The sequence below is a fragment of the Lithobates pipiens genome, unplaced genomic scaffold, assembly GCF_037356315.1.
Source record: "Lithobates pipiens isolate NorthernLeopardFrog02 unplaced genomic scaffold, aLitPip1_a1.2 Scaffold_30, whole genome shotgun sequence".
Lineage (NCBI taxonomy): Eukaryota > Metazoa > Chordata > Amphibia > Anura > Ranidae > Lithobates > Lithobates pipiens.
The window spans coordinates 19,214,286-19,238,731 of record NW_027507791.1 but is presented as its reverse complement, the minus strand read 5'-3'; the positions used below and the strand labels follow the sequence as shown (position 1 = coordinate 19,238,731).

Here is a 24,446-nt window from a genome sequence, read left to right as displayed (position 1 = left end):
AGAGTAGCTCTGGGAAACTTAGGGTGTTTTATTCTCTTCATTTTATTCAGCCAAGTATTAACCAGAGCTGCCCTTTAATTGTAACAATCAGCTCTCTTTTTACTTGAACTCCAATCGTTAGTCCTCCTCTTTTTGATTTCCTAGTAGTCGCCGTCTGTACCAAGCACTAAAGGCTTCTCAGTATCCGGGCACCAAGTTGTATCTGCCAAGCCATTAATCTCATTAGCTGGCAAACACAGCTGACTGCCTCCCATTACTGAAAGGCCAGTACATGATAATTAACTTGTATTCAGCATCAAATTATTCGCTTCTGGCACAGGATTCTGGGATATGTAGTCTGGCTGCAAGCAAGGAAGCTTTAAATCATGCATTGACCTTGAAACTTGCCAAGTCGTCAGGGGGGAAAAAAACAAAAACATGAAACGCGTTAGTCATAATGAACATTCTGATAAACTAGCTGCTATGGATAGTGAATTACTGCAGTGCTTCCTGCGTATTTCCTTTAATGCGGCTGATGACTTCTGCAAGCTTTGATTTTCCAGCAGACCTTCCCATCTACCAGCGTTTTTCTCCCTGCGGTCAGTAAACCGTGTAACCTGGAGAACAGGATTGCGCCTATCTCTCATATCATTGCATAAAATCAATTTAAAATGAATTTACAAATGTTCAAACAAATGCAGCGAGCATGAAGGCGGTACTCATCGCCGCCGTTGCTCAGCGCTTTTAGAGAAAAGCACCAATCCGTGAAATGCGTCAGCAGGTATTAGTGGATTCCTGTTGTCTATTCTCCTGCTGGGAGAAAATTCTGGTCAGCTAGAGATTCCATACAAAAATCTACAGACAGGAATCGGCTCCGGTGATCCGTCTCCATGGTTGAATCAGTTTTATCATTTTGAAAGAATGAAAGGAACCCTTATTTGATTTTCTCCCCCTCTTCAAATTTTATGGTATGGGGGCCACATTGTATATTTTACAAATATTTGCGGGCCAAAAAAAACAAAACTTTATAAATGAAGGAACCAAATTTGAAAGAATGAATATGATTTACTAGGATTTTCTTTGTAATCCCCATGATATGATTTAAAACAGGGGTCTCCAAACTTTCTAAACAAAGGGCTAGTTTTGCTGTCTTTCAGATTTTAGGTGGGCTAGACTGTGGCCATCAGGAGTGCAAAATGTTCTGGCATCAGTGGGAGTAAACAATCCCCCATCATTGGTGTCATTGGGACGAATTGTGCCCCATTGTTTGTGTCACTGGGAAGAATTGTGCCCTTCATTGGTGTCATTGGGAGGAATTGTGCCCCATTATTGGTGTCAGTGGGAAGAATTGTGCCCCATTGTTCGTGTCATTGGGAAGAATTGTGCCCTTCATTGGTGTCATTGGGACGAATTGTGCCCCATTATTGGTTTCACTGGGATGAATTTTACCCTTCACTGGTGTCACTGGGAGGAATTTTACCCTTCACTGGTGTCATTGGGAGGATTTGTGCCCTTCACTGGTGTCATTGAGAGGATTTGAACCCTTCATTGGTGTCATTGGTGTCAGGAAATGTTCCCTTTAGTGGTGTCATTGGAATGACTTGTGCCTTATCAGTGTCGTCACTGGGAGGAATTGTGCCCCATTGTTGGTGTCATTGGGAGGAATTGTGCCCCATTTTTGGTGTCATTGGGACAAATAATGCCCTTCGCTGGTGTCATTGAGAGGAATTGTGCCCCATAATTGGTGTCATTGGGCCCTAATGTTGGTGTCATTGGGAGGAACTGTGTCCCATCATTGGTAGAATTGGGAGGAATTTAAATTAGTGAATGAATTAGAGCCTTAAGGGCTCCTATCATTGGTGTCATTGGGAGGGATTGTGCCCCATCATTGGTGTCATTGGGCCACATTGTTGGTGTCATTCAGAGGAACTGTGCCCCATCATTGGTGGCATTGAGTGAAATTGGTATCAGTGAATGAAATAGAGCCCTAAGTGCCAGATGCAAGCTGCATCTGGCCCCCAGACTGCAGTTTGGAGACTACTGATTTAGAACAACAGAGATCAACTTCAGTAAAACAAAGCAAATAAATTCCAAATAAACTTTGACCTCCAGAGTCCCCATTTACTTATGAGTCCCCTTTTAGAACAAGAGTCCCCATTATATCATAGTGCCCAGTTACCTCAGAGCCCCTGTTACATTAGAGTACCCCTTATATCAGATTCCCCCTTACATCAGACTCCTCCTTTGCATCAGGGTCCCCACCAAAGTCCCCTCTTACACGAGAGTCCCCATCCGAGCCCCCCTTACATTAGGGTCCCCGTCAGAGTATCCTCTTACATCACAGGGCAAGATAACATCTTATAGTGGGCGGGGTTTGACCCAAGGGCTGTAGCTTGGAGTCACCATCAGAGTCCCCCCCTACATCATGGTTCCCATCAGAGTCCCCCTTACATCAGAGCCCCCCTTATATCAAATTGCCTTGTTACATTAGAGCCCCCTACATCATGGTCCCATCAAAATCCACCTTACACCAGACCCCCCCCCCCCCCCCTGCATCAGGGTCACATAGAAGTCCCCCTTACATCAGACTCCCCCCTTGCATCAGTGTCCGCACCAGAATCCCTCTTTACATGGTAGTCTCCATCAGAGCCTCCCCTCCATCAAGGTCTCCATCAGAGTATATTCTTATATCAGAGGGCCAGATAAAATCTTGCAGCGGGCTGGGTTTGGCCCAAAGGCCGTAGTTTGGAGTGCCCACCAGTGTCCCCCTTACATCATAGTTCCATCAGAGTCCCCCTTTACATCAGAGCCCCTCTTTACATCAAGATCCCCATCAGAGTCCCACCCTTACATCGATGTCCCCATCAGAGTGTCCTTTTACATCACAGGGCCAGATACATTCTTGTATCAGGCCAGGTTTGATCCAAGAGCTAGAGCTGAAGTTTGGAGTCCCCATCACAGTTCCCTCTTACATCATAGTTCACACCAGAGTCCCCTTATATCAGAACATGTCTATAGGATGCACTTATTAGTCCAATCCAGGAGATAGCTGTTCCCAGGTTTACTGTCAAGTTTTAATTGATGAGTCCTCATTGGGATGGCTGTGTGGTCACTGGATACAAAGTATAGGGAACTCTTTGGAAGATACACATATGGGAATTTAAACCAACCAGATGGTCTGCTCCTCCCCCAAAAGTGAAAAGAGAAAACACTTTGGAGTTCTATCTTAATCTTTTCGAAACTCGTCCACAAAGCAGTTTATTCCATTCAGTAAAATTCAGCGGCTCATTTATAAAAGTGACACCACTTGATATACAAGTCCACCCCTGAACCATCCAGGCAATCATTGACTTGTCAACGCATGACCGTATCGTCCAGACGTTCAAGAACGAGTTAGAGTTTCACAGTGTCCTGATTGTATGTCCTCCCGATTGTATGGCTTTATTTAACAAGACAATTGAGTTCCCGCGTCCCCTTGAAATGGAATCGCTCTATGTGGTTCAGCCAGGTCAGATGCTCCGTCTGTTGTCGTAATGTTGGCCTGTTTTGCTTTGCTTTTGTCTGTAGAGTCATTAAGAATTAATTGGCCGCTTTATTTAGACGCAGGCTTTGTGCGCAAATTCCTCACTCCGCTGCCCACAAGTACTTTTCACAACTGGGCCGAAAGCACGGAGACCAATGATGGCGTATCGCCTAATGTCACATAAACGCCGATATCTAAACCCTTATCTGTTTATATACCGGTGTGAATCTTTGAGTCCCTTGAAATCGCCTTTTCTAAAACCATTTCCTTCGTGTCAGAGCGTAATGTGAACTGCAAGGGAAAAGGCGGGATGTAGAATGGACATTATGTCTTTTGCTGGAGTTTGCATTCTCCGGTGCCATGGTACTGCCTGTCCTGATAAAATATTAATTTCAGGGCTGGTCATTCTATTTTAGTACCCCCGAATGCACTAATCAACCCATCGACAAATTTTGAATAGAGCCCAGCCGATCACGGCTCCGCAGCACATCGCAGCCAAAGTCCCCGGACAGGTGGGCTTCCAATTTTCAGAAACCAGGAGCATTTTTAGAAGGCGCCAAGGGATAGGCGGATGTCAATCCAGTCGTTGGACTCTTTCTGGGGTGTATGTGTTGTATTGATTCTCTGCGATAGGATGCCACTCTTCAGATGTCACTGTAAGTAGAAATTGGTCATGTGGGATGGGTAATTGGTGGTGTGGTTTTCGGTAATACCGTATATGCTAGGCAGGGTTTTGAACTTGTTTATTGTGATGGAACAAGAGACAGAGGTGGCCAATAACACAGAGCAACCAACCATAATTCAGTTTACAGAAGCTTGCTATGGGCTGAATAATAGAAAATTATTTCCAACTGGTTACTGTAGGTAGACATTGGCCTTGTGGGAGGGTATGGCATTCCAAGAAGGTGTTTGGGGGTGTAGAAATTGGTCTTTGGTTGTGAATGCTAGGCAGAGCTTTGAGCTTATTTAATATGATGCCACCAAAGTCACAAATGTCCAATAACTCAGAGCAGGTAATCAGAATTGAGGTTATGAAAGCTTGCCATGGGCTAAATAATAGAAAATGATTCCAACTGGTTACTTTGACAATTTTGCCCCGATCACAGAGTTGTATTGACTGTGTGATAGGATGGCACTCCCCAGATGTTACTGTAAGTAGGCATTGGTCATGTGGGACAGGTATGGCCTTTTGGGAAGGTGTTTGGTGTTGTAGAGTTTGGTCTTTGGTTGTAAATGCTAAGCAGGGCTTTGGGCTCATTTAATATAATAGCACCAAAGTCATAGATGTCCAATAACCCAGAGCAGGCAATAAGAATTAAGACTAAATAATAGAGACTGATTTCCAGTTGGTTACTTTGACAGTTTTGCCCTTACACCAGTGTTGCATTGACTTGGGATGTCACTGTATGAATAAATTGGTCATGTGGAAAGAACACTGAGAAAGCATTTAGTGGTGTAGAGTTTAGTCTTTGGTTATATATGGTAGGTAGGCAGGGCTTATTTAATATGATGGCACCAAAAAAAGAGGTGACCAATAAACCAGGGCAGCCAATCAGAATTAAGGTTACAGAAGCTTGCCATGGATAATAAAAAATAATTTCCAATTGGTTACTGTAAATTAGTCATGTGGGATGGGATGGGTATGGCATTCTGAGAAGGGTGCTGTAGAGTTTGGTCTTTGTTTGTTAGTGCTAGGTAGGACTTTGGGCATATTTATTATGATGGCACCAGAGACAGATGTCCAATAAGCGAGAGAAGGCAATCAGAATTAAGGTTGATAGGCTTGCCATGGGCTAAATAATAGAAAATGATTTCCAATTAGTTACTTTGACAATTTTGCCCTGATAACAGTGTTGTATTGACTTGGGATGTCACTGTAGAAGAATTGGTCACGTGGAATGAGCTTTGAGAAGGCATTTAGTGGCATAGCATTTGGTCTTTGGTTATATATGCTAGGTGGGGCTTTGGGCTTATTTAATATGATGGCACCAAAGACAAAGGTAGCCAATAACCCAAAGCAGCCAGTCAGAGATAAGGTTACAGAAGTTAGCCATGGGTTGAATAATAGAAAATGGTTACTGTAAGTAGAAATTAGTCATGTAGGATGGGTTTGGCATTGTAAGAAGGCGTTTGGTGGTGTAGAGTTTGGTCTTTGGCTGTGAATGTTAGGCAGTGCTTTGGGCTCATGTAATATGATGGTACCAAAGACAGAGATGTCCAATAAGATTGCCATGGGATTTCTAATAGAACACGATTTACAATTGGTTACTTTGACAATTTTGCCCAAATCGTAGTGTTGTATAACCTTGAGATGTTACTATAAAAAGAAATTGGTCATGTGGAAGGAGCTCTGAGGAAGCATTTAGTGGTGCAGAGTTTGGTCTTTGGTTATATACTATATGCTAAGTAAGGCTTTGAGGTTATTCTATATGATGGCACCAAAGACAGAGGTGGCCAATAACTCGGAGCAGCCGAACAGAATTCAGATTACAGAAGCTTGCCATGGGCTAAATAATAGAAAATAATTTCCAGTTGGTTACTTTGACAATTTCACTCTAATCACACTGTTGTATTAACTATGGATGTCAATGTAAGAAGAAATTGGTCAGTTGGAGTAGGCATTGAGAAGGTATTTAGTGGTATAGAGTTTGGCATTTGGTTATATATGCTAGGCAGGGCTTTGGGCTTATTTAATATGATGGCACCAAAGACAGAGTTGGCCAACAACCCAGACTAGCCAATCAGAATTAAGGTTCTAGAAGCTTGCAATAGGCTGAATATTGGAAGATCATTTCAAATCAGTTGCTTTGATATTTTTGGTTAACCAAAAAACACCCAATGTGTTTTGAGAACCAACTGGGGTGATTTTCTGGGTGTCTATTGGACGGTCATGTCCTGAGAGAACATAGATGAACTCTGTGCTGCTTCTCCTTTCACTGTCCAGTCACTGGCCAGTTCCAAAAAGATACAGTACATCCAAAAGGAACTTCATTTTCAATACTTATTTATACAGAAAGCTGATATATGTATATCATATATATATATATATATATATATATATATATATATATATATATATATATATATATATATATATATGCTAGGCAGGGCTTTGGGCTTATTTAATATGATGGCACCAAAGACAGAGGTGGCCAAAAACCCACACTAGCCAATCCGAATTAAGGTTCTTGAAGCTTGCAATGGGCTGAATATTGGAAGATTATTTCAAATCAGTTACTTTGATATTTTTGGTTAACCAAAAAACACCCAATGTGTGAGAACCAACTGGGGTGATTTTCTGGGTGCCCATTTGAGGGTCATGTCCTGAGAGAAGATAGATGAACTCTGTGCTGCTTCTCCTTTCACTGTCTAGTCACTGGCCAGTTCCAAAAAGATACAGTACATCCAAGATGAACTTAATTTTCAATACTTATTTATACAGAAAAGTGATGGGAAAATAATCATTCAGAGGTCATTGGCTCTTGTTAGTCATCTTGCATGCACTCGGGGCTACCATCCAATGGGCACCCAGAAAATCACTCCAGTTGGTTCCCAAAACACGTTGGGTGTTTTTTGGTTAACCATTAAAGCTATCTGGACTCTTTCACAATTTTGGTCTGGCACTCCTTCTGTTAGTTTATACTTTCAGTAACATTAAATGACGCTTGCTGTTAGAATAAGGACATCTAAGTGGCAGAAAAAAGTAGTGGTAGGATAGATAGGTGTAATATTTCAAAAACGAACTCCAGTCTCAATAGCTAATATTCACTAATGTGATAGTAGATGTTGTGTAATTGCTGTGTCGCCTTTGATTTTTTGGCAAGTGGAGAGAAGCAATCATAAATCATATTCCTGTAGCTGCGTGTACATTTCTCATTGTTGATAGGAAAGATTTCAATGCCGAATAGAATTGTGTTGCCTGTAATGGCTACTTTCTTTCTGAAACACATAGGAACAGAAAATTTATGGAGGCAGGCTTTACACCATGCAATAGGCCAAATATTTTAGGGATTGTTATTTTTTTCTTCCAGGTGATTTCTTTAAAAACAAAATCAGACAGGTTTTATATTGTGTTCTGCTAACTGAGCTGTTTTTTTTGTTTGATATTCTCCATGACTTGTCCATGATGACATACCATGTCCCGCTGATTGTAGACTCGTCATTCGGCTATGTCAATGTCCTCTGAGTTCTTTATTGTGCCACATCAGTTCGATGGTCCTATTCGGTAGTAATGAGATGTTGTGCTGCAATAACAACCCATACATAGAAATATGAAACGTTCGGATCAGCATGGGGCAGTGATCAAGTACTGTAATATCTAGAAGGGTTTAGAAGAACATCTGATAGGAAATCAATAGAAGAAGTGATTGTCCACCACACTCTCACTGCAGGTGAACACAACTTCTAGAATAAGAAGAAGCTAACACTTTGTCATCTCTCCCATCAATACAAAACTAGCGGCCTAAGAGAGAGGGATAAAAGGGGGGGGGGGGGGGGAGAAAAATACACAGTAGAAGAAGAGATTTCCCAAACTCACCTCGCGTTCCCTAATGATGTCCTAGGACCTAATACTTACACACCAGAGAGAGAGACCGAGAAAGAGAGGGAGAAAGAGGGGAAGAGACAGAGAAAGAGGGGGAGAGACAGAGAAAGAGGGGGAGAGACAGAGAAAGAGAGCGAGAGAGACAGAGAAAGAGAGAGAGAAGGATAAAGAGAGAGAGGGGGGAGACAGTTAAAGATAGAGAGACAGAGAAAGAGAGAGAGACAGAGAAAGAGGGGGAGATAGACAGAGAAAGAGGGAGAGAGACAGAGGAAGATAGATAGAAAGAGGGGTGAGAGAGAAAGAGACAGAGACAGAGACAGACAGAGAGAGACAGAGAAAGAGAGAGAGAGAAATGGGGGGGGGGGGGGACAGAGAAAGACAGATAGAGAAATGGGGGGTGGAGACAGAGAAAGAGTGGGGAGAGAGAGAGAGGGTGGAGTAAGACAGAGGGGTGGAGAGAGACAGTGAAAGAGAGAGGGACAGAGAAAGAGAGAGAGAATGGGGAGGCGGGGAGACAGATAAAGATAGAGAGACTGAGAAAGAGAGATAGAAAGAGGGAGGAGAGAGAAAGAGAAAGAGAGAGAGACAGAGAAAGAGAGAGAGAAAGAGAGGGAGAGAGACAGAGAAAGAGCGAGAGGGAGAAAAGAGAGAGGGAGAAAGAGAGAGGCAGAGAAATAGAGTGAGAAAGAGAGGGAGAGAGACAGATAAAGAGAGAGAGAGAGACAGAGAGGGGAGAGAGAAAGAAAGTGGGACAGAGAGAGAAAGAGAGAGAGAAACTGGGAGAGAAAAAGAGTGGGACAGAGAGAGAAACAGGGAGAGAAAGAGAGAGAAAGAGAGAGAGGTAGAGATGTATATAGAGAAAGATATAGATAGACACAGGGAAGGAAAAAACACAGAGAGAGAGAGAAATGTAAGGGAAGAGGAGACAGAGAGAGAGGGAGAAAAGGAGAAGGATAAAAAGACAGACAGAGATAGAAATAGAAAATAAAGAGAGAGAAATGGGGGGGGGGGGGGGGGAGAGATAAAGAGAGAATGAGATAGGGAGATGAATGGAAAAAGATAGAGAAAAGGTGAGAGACTGAAGGAGGGGTGAAGAAAAGGAGAAAGAGGAAAACTGAAAAAGAGAACGAGCGAGGGGAAAGATACAGAAAGATAAAGTGTGTGTGAGATAGAGAGAAGAAAAAGAAGAGAGAAAGAGAGAGAAGAAGAATGTGGCTGTTTATTGTACCATGATAAGACAAAGAGACCCTGTCCTTTTTCTGTTGAGGGGAAGGAATGAAGGAAGAGAGAGAGAGAAGGAGAAATAGGAGTGTGGGAAAGAGAAGCAGAGAGAGACTGAGAGAGGAGAGGAAGGAAGAGGGAGATGGACAAAAAGAGATAGAAAGATGGTTAGAAAGACTGAAGAAAATAAAGTAAAAGAAAAGAATGATGGCGGAAGGGGTGAAAAAAGTAGAGAAGAGAGAGATGAAAACAGAGATAAAGGGAAAGAATAGGGAGAGAGAGGAAAAGGTAGTGTGAAACAAAACAGAAGGGTAATTATCAGATTTCAGCAAATTAACACGGGAAACCTCTTGAAAGGTTTTGTTTATCAGACATTCCCTCTTATCTCTCATTTTGCTGCCATGAGAGGTTATTAAAAACCAACCTGAAAACTTTGAGGTTTTGAAGCTTTTTTTACATGTTGATTAAATCGGCACACAAAGTGAGATGACAGAGAGTGGAGAGCCATTGAGAAAAGTTTGTACTGGGAGAAATGTACAACATGTTTCCTGTAATCTGAATATTCTGGCAGTCTGTTTTCTGGCGTGGGTGACCATGTGACTGGGGTAATTTTCAAACAAAATAATTATCTGTTACATTTCTAATTGTCAGTGAATTACAAGATCTGTTACATATGCAGGTTTTAGTGATAACTATGGGTAAATGTACATCTAATGTTTCAGGGGCATATCAAAATGAGTGCTTTAGGTGGCCATCAAGCTCCCATGGCTGCCTCACCACCAAATACTATTCAAGTAAGTGCCCACAAATAATGACAAAGAAACAGGCTCATTGTTTGCCCTATAAAAAGCCTACTAAACCTAACTGTATTTGGTTCTCATCTTCTGTTAAGGGTGAAACCGCCAGTAACCTTCCTCTGCAAAACAATGGTGTAGTTATATTGCATCAATGACCCTGCCCTGCAGAACATTGGGGTGGTGACATGGTATTGGTGACCCTCCCCTGCAGTACATCAGTGTAATGACATGGTATCTGAGACTCTAAAATGCAGAACATTGGTGTAGTGAGAACATTGGTGTAGTGACATGTTATCAGTGACTTTCCCCTGCAGAATATTGGTGTAGTGACATGGTATCAGAGACTCTCACCTGCAGGACATTGTTGTAATGAGAACATTGGTGTAGTAACATGGTATCAGTGACCCTCCCATGCAGAACATCAGTGTATGGACATGGTATCAGAGATCCTCTCCTACAGAACACTGGTGTATTGAGAACATTGGTGTAGTGACATGGTATCAGTGACCCTCCCCTGCAGAACATCAATGTAGTGACATGGTATCAGAGACCCTCCACTGCAGAACATCAATGTAGTGACATGGTATCAGAAACCCTCCCCTGTAGAACATCGATGTAGTGACATGATATCAGAGACCCTCCCCTGCAGAACATTGGTGTAGTGACATGGTATCAGTGACCCTCCCATGCAAAACATTAGTGTAGTGACATGGTATCAGTGACCCTCCCATGCAGAACATTGGTGTAGTGACATGGTATCAGTGACCCTCCCATGCAGAACATTGGTGTAGTGGCATGTTATCAGAGACCCTCCCTGCAGAACATTGGTGTAGTGACATGGTATCAGTGACCCTCCCATGCAAAACATTAGTGTAGTGACATGGTTTCAGTGACCCTCCCATGCAGAACATTAGTGTAGTGACATGGTACCAGTGAACCTCCCATGCAGAACATTAGTGTAGTGACATGGTATCAGCGACCCTCCCATGCAGAACATTGGTGTAGTGACATGGTATCAGTGACCCTCCCATGCAAAACATTAGTGTAGTGACATGGTATCATTGACCCTCCCATGCAGAACATTAGTGTAGTGACATGGTATCAGTGACCCTCCCATGCAGAACATTGTAGTGACATGGTATCAGTGACCCTCCCATGCAGAAGATTGGTGTAGTGACATGGTATCAGTGACCCTCCCATGCAAAACATTAGTGTAGTGACATGGTATCAGTGACCCTCCCATGCAGAACATTAGTGTAGTGACATGGTATCAGTGACCCTCCCATGCAGAACATTAGTGTAGTGACATGGTATCAGTGACCCTCCCATGCAGAACATTGGTGTAGTGACATGGTATCAGTGACCCTCCCATGCAGAACGTTGTAGTGACATGGCATCAGTGACCCTCCCATGCAGAACATTGGTGTAGTGACATTGTGTCAATAACCCATCCCTGTAGAGCACCCACATGTGATTCTGAACCTCCATGATTTAACTAAAACCCAATGAGTGAAAGGGGCAGGCCAGGGGCAGTCAGGCTGTGGATGAAAGGGCTAGATAATGCCAAACGTCCTCCAGCTAGGAAATGAGGCAGGCACTGCCTGACTTGCTGTAGCATCTAATGGACATTGTGAGACGCTCACAGTATGCAGTGAAATCAGAGTAAATAATTTCAGCACAGGAGAGGAGTCGGTACAACCGTGAAAGACTGAAGGGAAGGCTGCAGGTCAGATTATCAAAGTCCATGGTCAGGTTATAACATACAAACAGGAAAAGAGTAAGTATATGGAGAGACACAAAATAGTACATAACATTTCTTTTTTGCTTTCTGTTGCTTTAAAGGAAGTAGCTACAAAATTTTCTTCCAGAAGGTTCTGGGGATTTTCTATGTGCAAGAAGCTTTTCCTGCACCGTTCATTACACAAAAATAAATTATAACAGATCAGCAAAGGCTCTGATAATTCTGTATGAAATTCAAGCTCCATTAGCTGGGAGAGCGGCGGGAAGACTGGGAGCAGGGAGACAGAGGGAGACTATTAAATAAAGAAATGATGAACGTATTAATGGTGCCACTGAGATCTCTGAGGAGGGAGCGTCACCTATACCCAGCACTGCGTGTACCTGAGGACAAACTAGGTAGATGTCCAGGGTCACACCATCACAGGGGAGTATGAGGGGGTGAGACAATCATATGAGAGTACAAAGGGAAGACACCATCTCAGTGGAGTAGGAGGGGGTGACACCATCTCAGAGGAGTACAAGGGGGTGGCACCATCTCAGGGGAGTATGAGGGGGTAACGTCATCATGGGGGGGGTGGGTATGAGGAGAAGACACCAACACGGAGGAGTACAAGGGGGTGACACCATCACAGGGGAGTAGGAGGGGGTGACACCATCACAGAGGACTATGAGGGGTGACGCCATCAAAGAGGAGTACAAGGGGGTGACACCTTTACAGAGGAGTATAAGGGGGTGTCACCATCACAGAGGAGTACAAGGGGGTGACACCATCACAGAGGAGTACAAGGGGGTGACACCATCACAGAGGAGTACAAGGGGGTGATGCCATCACAGAGGAGTACATGGGGGTGACATCATCACAGGGGAGTATGAGGGGGTGACGCCATCACAGGGGAGTAGAAGGGGGTGACACCATCACAGAGGACTATGAGGGGGTGACGCCATCAAAGAAGAGTACAAGGGGGTGACACGATCACAGAGGAGTACAAGGGGGTGACACCATCACAGAGGACTATGAGGGGGTGATGCCATCACAGAGGAGTACAAGGGGGTGACACTATCACAGAGGAGTACAAGGGGGTGACGCCATCACAGAGGAGTACAAGGGGTTGACACCATCACAGGGGAGTATGAGGGGGTGATGCCATCACAGAGGAGTACAAGGGGGTGACACCATCACAGAGGACTATGAGGGGGTCATGCCATCACAGAGGAGTATGAAGGAGTTACACTATCATATGAGAGTACAAGGCCATCACAAGGAGTATGAGGGGATGACACCATCACAGGGAAGTACGGGGTGAATACACTATCTCAGGGGAACACAAGGGGTGACACCATCTCAGTGGAGTACAAGGGGTCTATACCATATCAGGGGAATACTAGGGGGTGACACCATCTCAGGGGAGAATGAGGGGGTGACACCATCTCATTGGAGAACAAGGGGGTGACACCATCACAGGTGAGTATGAGAGGGTGATAACATCCCAGGTGAGGGGTGACACCATCACTGGGGTGTACGAGGGGGTAAAACCGTTACAGGGGAGTACAAGGGGGATTCGTCATCTGGTTACAATGTTTCAAATTATTTACTCAGTCCAGGAAAAATGAAATATGATTTAAGACATTTGCATATGGAGAGATATTGATTTATAGATACTGAGAATTACACCCAACATACAGGACAAGAGAAGTGGTACTGTGCAGTGTCCATACATACAGAATAAGAAGAGATACCGAGAATCACACCTAACATACAGGACAAGAGAAGTGGTACTGTGCAAACTCCATATATAAGAACAGATACTGAGAATTACACCCGTCATACAGGACAAGAGAAGTAGTACTGTGCAGAGTCCATACATACAGAATAAGGACAGATACTGAGAATTACACCCAGCATACAGTGGCATAATGCAATGTCCACATATATAAAATGTGATGCTTTGTGGGAATTTGTGGCTCTGTGTAGTAAAACTTTGAGAACAGATTTCCGGTGAGATATAGAATCTTCATTGTATGACCTGAATAGCAATGAGGACAGCGGAAAGGGGAGGTGTGGGGAAGAGGGGGAGGGGGTCTATGCCATGATGACAGAGAAATGATGGCTCTGCTGGGAGTTATCATGCAGCTCTGTGACCTGAACTGTCTGGCGAGGTATTGGCAGCACACTGCGCTCAATTGTGTTTTCGCTCCACCCAATGTATGTTATTTGGGGAATGTATTTGGTAGAGAGACTCCTGTCAGAGTTAAAGTTCTTCTGACTGAAGAAAAGAAAAACACAAATAAAAATGATACACCTGGAAAATTCAACATTGATAATATAGATAAAAAAAATGTTTCAGATCGTAAGTTTGCATGCTATCCTGTCTGCTCCAGCGACCTCTTCTAATTATCTTTACATTGCAGAACTCCAGGTTATGTCCTAGCACAGTGATGGCGAACCTTCACACCCCAGATGTTTTGGAACTACATTTCCCATGATGCTCAACTACAGTGCAGAGTGCATGAGCATCATGGGAAATGTAGTTCCAAAACATCTGGGGTGCCAAGGTTCGCCATCACTGGCCTAGCACCATGGACTGAGCAAAAATTTCAGCACCATGGAGAGGTCCAGACACAGAGATTACCGTCCTTGCATTTTTTTTTTACTTGATGATCTTGAGATGCCTGACTGACACACACCTATATCTTTTAAAGTGATTGTAAAACCCACCTTGTAAAATAACCCATTCAGTTTAAAATAGAAATAAAAAGCAACACATTTGTGTATAGATACAGTTGTGCTCATAAGTTTGCATACACTGGCAGAAATTGCGAAGTTTTGGCATTAATATTGAAAATATAAATGATCATGCCACAAAACTGTATTTTATTTAAAGATAGTAATCACATGAAGCCATTTATTATCACATCTTTTTTTGGATCCTTTTTAAATCACAATGATAACAGAAATCACCCAAATTGTCCTAAACACAATTTTACATACCCTGGAATGTTTGGCCTTGGTACAGACACAGAAGGTGTCACAATTAGTATCTGTGTATAAATAGTCAATGAGCTCTCACATGGATGCCCTAAGCAGGCTAGACACTGAGCCACGAGGAGGTAGAAAAGAACAGTCAAAAGACCTGCGTAACAAGGTAATGAAAATGATTAAGCAATTGGTCTGGGTGGGCCTTGCATATCTTATTTTAGACCCAGTGATGTCATCACTGGGCCTCTGTGGTTCGTTATTATATGCAGGCAAATCATAGCTGGTGAGAGGGGCCAACAGGGCCCTGTACATACTGTAGCTTCCTGAAAACATCATACTTCCCTGCCTTAGTACTCCTCTCAAGAGTCCTTATGCAAACAGTGGGCTGGCTCATTGGAGGAGTTATGCAAATACCAAAATGTCATGATGGGTGGATGTCAGTCTGGAGGAGTGGGCATTCCTAGGCATATTGCATTTGCATGGCAGTAGCCACATGTGATGCTGAACCTGCTCCATTGAAAGAATTGAAATCCAGTGAATGAAAGGGGAGGGGCCAGGACAGTCAGGCTGGGGAGAAAAGGGCTATATGATGCAGGACATCCTGCCGCCAGAAAATGAGGTGGGCAATGTCTGACTTGCTGCAGCCTCTGGTGCACACCGTGGGAAGTTTACAGTGTGAAGTGAAATCAGAGTACAAGAGAGGAGCCTGTACAACTTTGCAAGACTGAAGGGGAGGCTGGAGTTCAGCTTTAATTAATTTCCTGGATAGGCTTTGCAAAATATATAAAAACAAGAATATGCAGTGATGTGACTGCCAGTGTCAGCTAATCGTCAGCATTGGGAGTAAATTGGCAGATTTGAGACTACACGCAGGAGCCGCTCGGTGTTCATTACTTATTTCCCTCGGGCTATGGAGTTTTATGGCTTGGCAGAAGGTAACAAAGTTTCTTATTCTCAGCATTCACACAACATGTAAAAGTGGAAGGAAATGCTGACAGATGTAGCTCAGAAAATATTCAGATTAGTGACGGAGAATCTACAGCAACTGCAGAAAACACAGACTAAACCTCCAGCAGATAGCAGAGGGGGCCACATTCACACCCTGGTAGTGTGGAACCACAATATACACAGAGTTCTATGTTACATACATTCAAATAGGTGAAGGGAAGGCCAAACCATTATCAAGGCAAGGGCAGTCCTAACCTCACCTAATAAATGCCAACAGCTGCACAATATTATGAATGTTTTCAGCACCACAAACTGATGATGGATTACAGCACTATGGACCAATGAATGATTTCAGCACCATGGACAGAGGAACGTTTTCAGCACCATGGACCAATGATGGATTTCAGCACTATGGACCAATGATGGATTTCAGCACTATGGACCAATGATGGATTTCAGCACTATGGACCAATGATGGATTTCAGCACTATGGACCAATGATGGATTTCAGCACTATGGACCAATGAATGATTTCAGCACCATGGACAGAGGAATGATTTCAGCACCATGGACCAATGATGGATTTCAGCACTATGGACCAATGAATGATTTCAGCACCATGGACAGAGGAATGATTTCAGCACCATGGACCGATGATGGATTTCAGCACCATGGACAGAGGAATGTTTTCAGTACCATGGGCCGATGATGAATTTCAGCACCATGGACCGATGATGGATTTCAGCACCATGGACCAACAGAGGAATGATTTCAGCACCATGGACAGAGGAATGATTTTAGCACTATGAACCGATAATGGTTTTCAGCACCAGGGACTGATGATGGATTTCAGCACCAGGGACTGATGAATGATTTCAGCACCATGGACTGATGACGTATTTCACCATCATGGACCGGTGATGTATTTCAAAATGGTGCTGAACCAGCACCATGGACTGATGAGGGATTTCAGCACCATGGACCAATGATGTATTTCTGCACCATGGACCGATTAATGATTTCAGCACCATGGACCAATGAGGGATTTCAGGCTGCAACGATAGGTGGCACTGAAGGGAACCAAGAGGGGACACTGATAGGTGGCACTGATAGACAGCACTGATGGGCACTGATAGGCATTGGTAGGCGGCACTGATGGGCACTGATAGGTGACATTGATGAGGAGGCACTGTTTGCCAGCACTGATAGGTGGCACTGGAGGGCACTGATTGGCAGCACTGGTGGGCACACATTGGCAGCACTGGTGGGCTCTGTTTGGACTACACTGATAATCAGGACTCTGATAATTAGTGCACATGTCCCTAACACAAGCCAGTTACCAGCTCTCTTCTTCTCTCCTCACATTGTGAGCATGAGGAGAGAAAAGCCAATAACTGGCTTTACATCCTTGTCATTGGCTAACAGCTGATCGTGTTGTAAAGGGCTGCTTTGATCCGTAGGACTTGTAGATTACAGAGCGTGGCGCCCACACGCCATGGGGGGGCGGGGGCGTGCGGGCAGCGTGATTACGAGATGATGTCCATTGACCCTCCTGGCATTAGAAGCTCATGCTGTAGCCATCTTTTGGCTATAGTGCGGGCGGCAATCAGCGCATCTAGAGAGAGAATTTTTTGCCCATTCTTCTCTGCAAAATATTTCAAGCTCTCACAGATTGGATGGAGAGCATCTGTGAACAGCAATTTTCAAGTCTTGCCACAGATTCTCAATTGGATTTAGGTCTGGACTTTGACTGGGCAGTTCTAAACACATGAATATGCTTTGATCTAAACCATTCCATTGTAGCTCTGGTTGTATGTTTTGGGTCGTTGTCCTGCTAAAAGGTGAACCTCCACCCCAGTCTCAAGTCTTTTGCAGACTAACAGGTTTTCTTCTAATATTGCCCTGCATTTGGCTCCATCTTCCCATCAACTCTGACCAGCTCCTCTGTCCCTTCTGATGAAGAGCATTCCAACAACAGGATGCTGTCACCACCATGTTTCACAGTGGTGATGTGCAGGGTTATTTTTCCGCTACACATAGCGTTTTGCTTTTAGGCCAAAAAGTTTAATTTTGGTCTCATCTAACCAGAGCACCTTCTTCCACATGTTTGCTGTGTCCTCCACATGGCTTCTCACAAACGGCAAACTGAACTTCTTATGGCTTTCTTTCAACAATGTCTTTCTTCTTGCTACTCTTCCATAAAGGCCAGATTTGTGGAGAGCATGACTAACAATTGTCCTGTGGACAGATTCTCCCACCTGAGCTGTGGATCTCTGCAGCTCCTCCAGAGTTACCATGGGCCTCTTGGCTGCTTCTCTGATGAATGCTCTCCTTGCCCGGCCTGTCAGTTTAGGTGGATGGCCATGTCTTGTGAAATTTGCAGTTGTGCCATACTCTTTCCATTTTCGGATGATGGATTAAACAGTTCTGTGAGATGTTGAAAGCTTGGGATATTTTTTTATAACCTAACCCTGCTTTAAACTTCTCCACAACTTTATCCTTGACCCGTCTGTTGTGTTCCTTGGCCTTCATGATGCTGTTTGTTTACTAAGCTTCTCTAACAAACCTCTGAGGGCTTCACAGAACAGCTGTATTTATACTAAGAATAAATTACACACAGGTGGACTTATTTACTAATTAGATGACTTCTGAAGGCAATTGATTCCACTAAACCAGGGATCACCAAACGACGGCCCTCCAGCTGTTCAGGAACTACACGTCTCATGGGACATTGTAAAACCCTGATATTCACAGACATGACTGGATATGATGGGAATTGTAGTTCCTGAACAACTGGAGGGCCAAAATTTGGAGACCCCTGCGCTAGACTTTAGTTAGGTGTATCAGAGTAAATGGGGCTGAATAAAAATGCACGCCACACTTTTCAGACATTTATTTGTAAAAAAAATTGTAACAATTTATAATTTTCCTTCCACTTAGCAAATATACAACTTTGTGTTGGTCGATCACATAAAATCACAATAATATACATTTAAGTTTTTGGATGTAACATGACAAAATGTAGAAAATGTGTGGGGGGGGGGGGGTGAATACTTTTTCAAGGCACTGTAGGTGGAGGTGGGGTAGGCTTCCCTGAATAAGTGAGCTTTCAAGGATCACCTAAAGGCGGACAGAGTGGGGGCTGACCGGACATACTGGGGTAGGGAGTTCTTGAGGATGCGACAGGTTCTGGAGAAGTCTTGTAGGTGAGCATGGGGGGAGGTAAAAAGATATTATACTACATTACCCTTGATTCCTCAGAGTAAACACAGCTATTCCATAGAACTTCCCCACTCAGGTTGGAAAGTCATTATGTGGTGACACAGAAATGCTATAGCTATATTTTATTAATAGATAAAAGGGTGAAAGCCAATTCATGTATTTTATCCTTTCAATGGGGAGCCGTTAATGCACAGATTGAGGAGAAGAATTGGATACTTTGTGGTGACATACTATACGGAAGAGTTCGATCAAAGAGATCAAAGGATCAATTGAAGGGCACCTAGGCTATAAAAAATAAGATACTTGAAGGAATGGATAAGTAGTGCCGGAACCCTCAGATGATCCTATTAATATTTTTATCCAGTGGTGTTGTAACGATGTTTGAATGAAGTGTCTGGATTCTGGGCTAGCAACCTCTACACACCAAAAGAAACTATATTATTTTACTTTATATATTTTTTAAGTAATTATATTTTTGTATTATTTATATATATATATATATATTTTTTTTTTAAGTTTTCCTGGTTTGTGATGTGACTTTATGAATCTGAGATTGAAGGGCTACACCATGAGTTAACAGAGCAGATACCAATGTATTTCAATGTAATGCCCCATACACACGATCAGATTTTCAGACAAAAAAAAGTAGATTTTTTTCCAAAGGATGTTGGCTCAAACCTGTCTTGCATGCACACGGTCACACAAATGTTGGCCTAAAATTACGAACATGAGATTGGGGGGATGTACAAGACATACAAGCCGAGAAAAAGGAAGTTCAATAGCCAGTGTGGCTCCTTCAGCTTGATTCCGAGCATATGGGGACTTTTGTGCGACAGACTTGTGTACACACGATTGGAAATTCCGGCAACATGTTTTGTTGGCGGAAAATTTGAGAACCTGCTCTCAAAAATTTGTGGGCGTAAATTCTGACAGCAAATGTTCGATGGAGCATACACAAAGTCGGACTTTCCGACAACAAGCTCACATCCAACATTTGTTGTCGGAAAACGTGATTGTGTGTACAGGGCATAAGACATATATATATGCTGTCCATACACTATATGAAAAATCTACAAAAATTCGGTCATTTAGACAGTTCATTCATTTTTCGGCCAGTTAATGGGCACAAAATCGATAATCGGTTGGGACATTTTTGAGCCAAAAAAAACAAGAACGAGTTTGGAAATTTTCTGCTGAATGAAAGATAAATTGAAAGTGTGTTTCCCGTATGAACTGTCTGCACTAGGTCTATGTAAAAAAACAAACAAAAAATGCATTCATTTATGTACACTGAACCATTTTTTGGCCATTACATCATGGCACTATCGTTTTTCGAGCATGGGTTCAGCCGATTTTTCATATAGTGCATGAGTTGAGTTGAGAGGAATCCCGACGCGTATGGCCAGCATAACCCTTTTGCTGCCACTGATGTATGGCTGGTGGCTGTCAGAAGCGAATCCAGGTGGTACACCCTCGATACATTGCCCCCCTTCCTGGCACATCCCCACCATGTTTCCCAGGCTTTGTTCTCCCACCTGTAGACCCGGGATCAGCATGACAGGTGTACCGGGTGGAAGGTAGGGAGACCAACGAAGGTTCTTTTGCTATTAAGAACCTGGATGAAATGCTTATTACATCACTTTTGTGTTTGGCTGTCGCTTTCCCTGGCCCCTCATACATGCACATACAGACATACACACATGCACTGGGGTTGTCTACATACAAAAACGTTGATTGTGCTACACACGTTACATATCGCTGCACATGACGGAGATAGAGCAATACTTCTAGGGCTAGTACTGATGGTTAATTCCAAACTGAAAAGCCCTGTTAAGCCTCGTACACACGATCGGATTTTCCACAGACAAAACCTCAGACTTTTGTCTGAAGGCGCGTGCCTGGATTTTGTCTTGCATACAAACGGCAAGGAATTGTCGCCCAACAAACACGAACGTACTGAGGTACTAGATGTATGCCAAAAAAAAAAGAAGTTCAATTGTCAGGCGCCACCCTTTGGGCTCCTTCTGCTAATTTTGCGTTAGTAGAAGTTTGGTGACTGTTGATTCGCACTTTTAATTTCGAACTTTTCATTTTGCCATAAATCTATCCTCTATTTTGTAGACGCTATAACTTTTGCGCAAACCAATCAATATACAATTATTGCAATTTATTTTTTTACCAAAATTATGTAGAAGAATACGTATTGGCCTACACTGAGTAACAACATTTTTTTTATATATATATATTTTTGGGGGACATTTTTATAGAAAAAATTTAAAATTATTGCATTTGTTTCAAAATTGACACTCTTTTGTTGTTTAAAACACAAAAAAACAAAACAAAAAAAATCCAGAGGTGATCAAATACCACCAAAAGAAAGCTCTATTTTTAGGAAAAAAAGGATGTCAATTTTGTTTCAGAGCAACGTTGCACAACCGTGCAATTGTAGGTTAAAGCGACACAGTGCTGAATCACAAAAAGTGCTCTGGTCAGGGAGGGGGTAAAATCTTCTGGGTCTGAAGCAGTTAAAAAAAAAATGACATTCATTTTATTACATTTTTACATTGTCCCTTTAAAAAAAATGTTTGATCACTTTTATTGCTGTAGCAAGTAATGTAAACATCCCTTGCAATAACAATACATAATGACAGGTCCTCTTTATGGAGATCCGGGGTTGAAAAGGCTCCAAATGTCTCCTTTCCCCTTAAAAGCAAAAAGCTAATTTTTTTCTTTTGCTTTAAGAAAAAAAAACATGTTTACATGGCCTGGGAACAGGAACAGGAGAACATGACGTTGTAACGGTCCTCCAAGGGCATAGAGGTGAGCGATGGCCATCTTGCCATCGCTCGTCTCTATTGGAAATGACTACTGACGCTGCATGGTTCCCGAGCTCACCAATCAGTAGCGTAAGGGGTGGGAGGGGGGCACCTCTCCTGCCTCTTCTAAAGGTGACTCCGTTGCTGGGATCACTTTTATTGGAAAGCCAACCACCTGAGGGAAAATAAAAAATACTGGGGTTATGGCATCTAGCTGCAGCCATAAACCCAGTATTTAACATTAAAATCATGATGTAAATTCCCAGTTTGGTCAGCAGGAAATCTTTGAGCATAAAATGTGTGCAAAAAATTAAAAAAGACGTACAATGAGCCGAGAAAGAGTTAACCCGTAAGTTTTCTTAAAAGAGCCAATGCATTTTGGGAGCAGAAATCACCCCCTTCATCCGGGCCCAGGATAGCAAAAGACAATGCATACAGGCTGGACTGTAATAAAGTTCATCAGCAGCTTTCACCAGCTATCACTATCCTAAATCCTGATGAAGGGGGTGATTTCTCAAAATGCGTTGGTTCTGTTATAACACCCTCTAACTAATCTTACATTGGAATAAATCTGGACTGTTAACTCGTGGCGTGGTGTGCCAAGAGAAATATGATGGCTATCTCTGATAAACATGTGCAATTCATTTTGCTCCAAATTTGTTTTTTAACAAGTTTTGACAAATTCATAAATATCCGATTTAACAAAAAACCTGATTAACAAATTTTTCTGAATATTCATAAATTCAAATTTTCCAAAATTAGTAAATTTGAAAATTTGTAAATTCTAAATGAGAAAATTTGAAAACCCAAAAATTGAAAAATTATAAATACTAGCTAACTAATAATAACTTAACTATTACTAACTATTATATTATAGGTATTGGTATTTCCTTTCAAATTTGGCTGTTAGTGAACGTAATGAACACAAATTTATTCAAAGCTATGAATTAACTGAAATAAAGAATGCCGGACTTAAACAAATGAAACATAACAAATTAATTATAATAAATAATAAGAATAATAAAAACATTTTATTATTATTATTATCATTATTATTAATCATTAATTCGTTCTGTTCCATTTGTTTAAATTTGGAAATTTGAAAACCCAAAAATTTTAAAATCTGAAATAATAACTAACTAATAATAACTTAACTATTTAACTATTAAATTATAGGTATTGGAATTTCCTTTCAAATTTGTCTGTTAGTGAACGTAATGAATATGGATTTATTCAAAGTTACGAATTATCTGAAATAACGAATGCCGTATCTACATGAATCAAATGTAACAAATTAATTATAATAAATAATAACAATAATAATGTTTTTATTATTATTATTAATAATAATAATTATTAATTCATTGTGTTCCGTTTGTTTAGATTTGGAAATTCGAAATCCTGAACATTCAAAAAGCTGAAATAATAACTAACTAATAATAACTTAACTATTACTAACTATTAAATTATAGGTATTGGAATTATCTTTCAAATTTTGTTGTTAGTGAACATAACGATTTAATAATAATAAATAACAATAATATTAATAAAACCTTTTTATTATTATTATTTATTATTAATGTGTTCTGTTTCATATGTTGAGATGCGGCATTCATTATTTCGGATAATTCGTAGGTTCGGAAAAATTCGTATTCATTACGTTCACTAACAGCCAAATTTAATAGGAAATTCCAAAATCTATAATTTAATAGTTATTATTAGTTAGCTAGTTAGTTATTCTTTAGATTTTTCGGATTTTATTTCTTTTTTTTGAATTTACAAATTGGCAAATTTGCGAATTTACAAATTTTCAAATTTACGAATTTTCGAAATGGATGAATTTTCGAATTTACAAATTGCATTCATAACGAATGACCCGAAAAATGAAAAAAAAAAAAAAAACCCTAAAACAAATAGTCAGTTATTATTAGTTAGCTAGTTAGTTATTCTTTAAATTTTTCGGCTCTTATTTCTTTTTTTCGAATGTACTTCGTTTCGAATTGACTAATTTGCAAATTTACGAATTTTCGATTTTACGAATTTTTGGAAATTCACGAATTTTCACATTTTTGAATTTACAAATTGCGATCATAACGAATGACCCGAAAAAAAAACAAAAAAAACCCCTAAAACAAATGAAATGAAAATGAACAAATTCTTCACCAGTGCACATGTCTAATCTCCGATGGCTTCCCCCTGATGCCATGTTGCATGTCATGTTGATCCACCGTCTTCAATGGTCATAACATTTTCGGTAATGCCTGTCCATGGAGAGTTTTTGCAGTCCTGGTCTCTCTGGTGATGTTTGTTTGGCACAGTTCTTGTATTTAGCGGTGATTCTCTCTCTCCACAGTACTCAGGATATGAGTGTCAGATAACACTGTTGGGCCCTCCAGGGACTCTGAGGTTTGGCTGTGTTTCTCTGTCTGGGACTTAGCTGGGTCTCCGAGCTGTAACACTCAGGGATCGCACTCTGCTATGAGAAAAACACATAATATTACCATCCTAGCTTCCATCCTGTGTACGGTCACATAGATGATAGGTACCTGTAGGTGACATCATCATGGGTGGCACTACAATCTAGCACATGTACGACTCACCTCTCGGGGCAGGTAAGGGTAGCTGCACGTTACACCTTTGACATTGCAACAAAATAGTTAAAATTTGGGGTTTTGAGGGC

General features: G+C 41.8%; 1 protein-coding gene across 2 annotated transcripts in view; it reads left to right on the top strand.

Annotated features, from left to right (window-relative positions):
* KCNK10 (potassium two pore domain channel subfamily K member 10) overlaps positions 1-24,446 on the top strand; it is a 189,576-nt gene that overhangs the window by 37,523 nt on the left and 127,607 nt on the right. Inside the window, exon 1 of one of the 2 annotated variants that reach the window (XM_077463733.1) lies at positions 24,187-24,378. The exons of the other annotated variant lie outside the window; for it this stretch is intronic. Within the exon in view, the coding sequence (XP_077319859.1) occupies positions 24,354-24,378 (25 nt within the window). The 5' untranslated portion in view covers positions 24,187-24,353. Of the gene's footprint in view, positions 1-24,186; positions 24,379-24,446 lie in introns of those variants that run through there. 2 annotated transcript variants of the gene reach the window in all.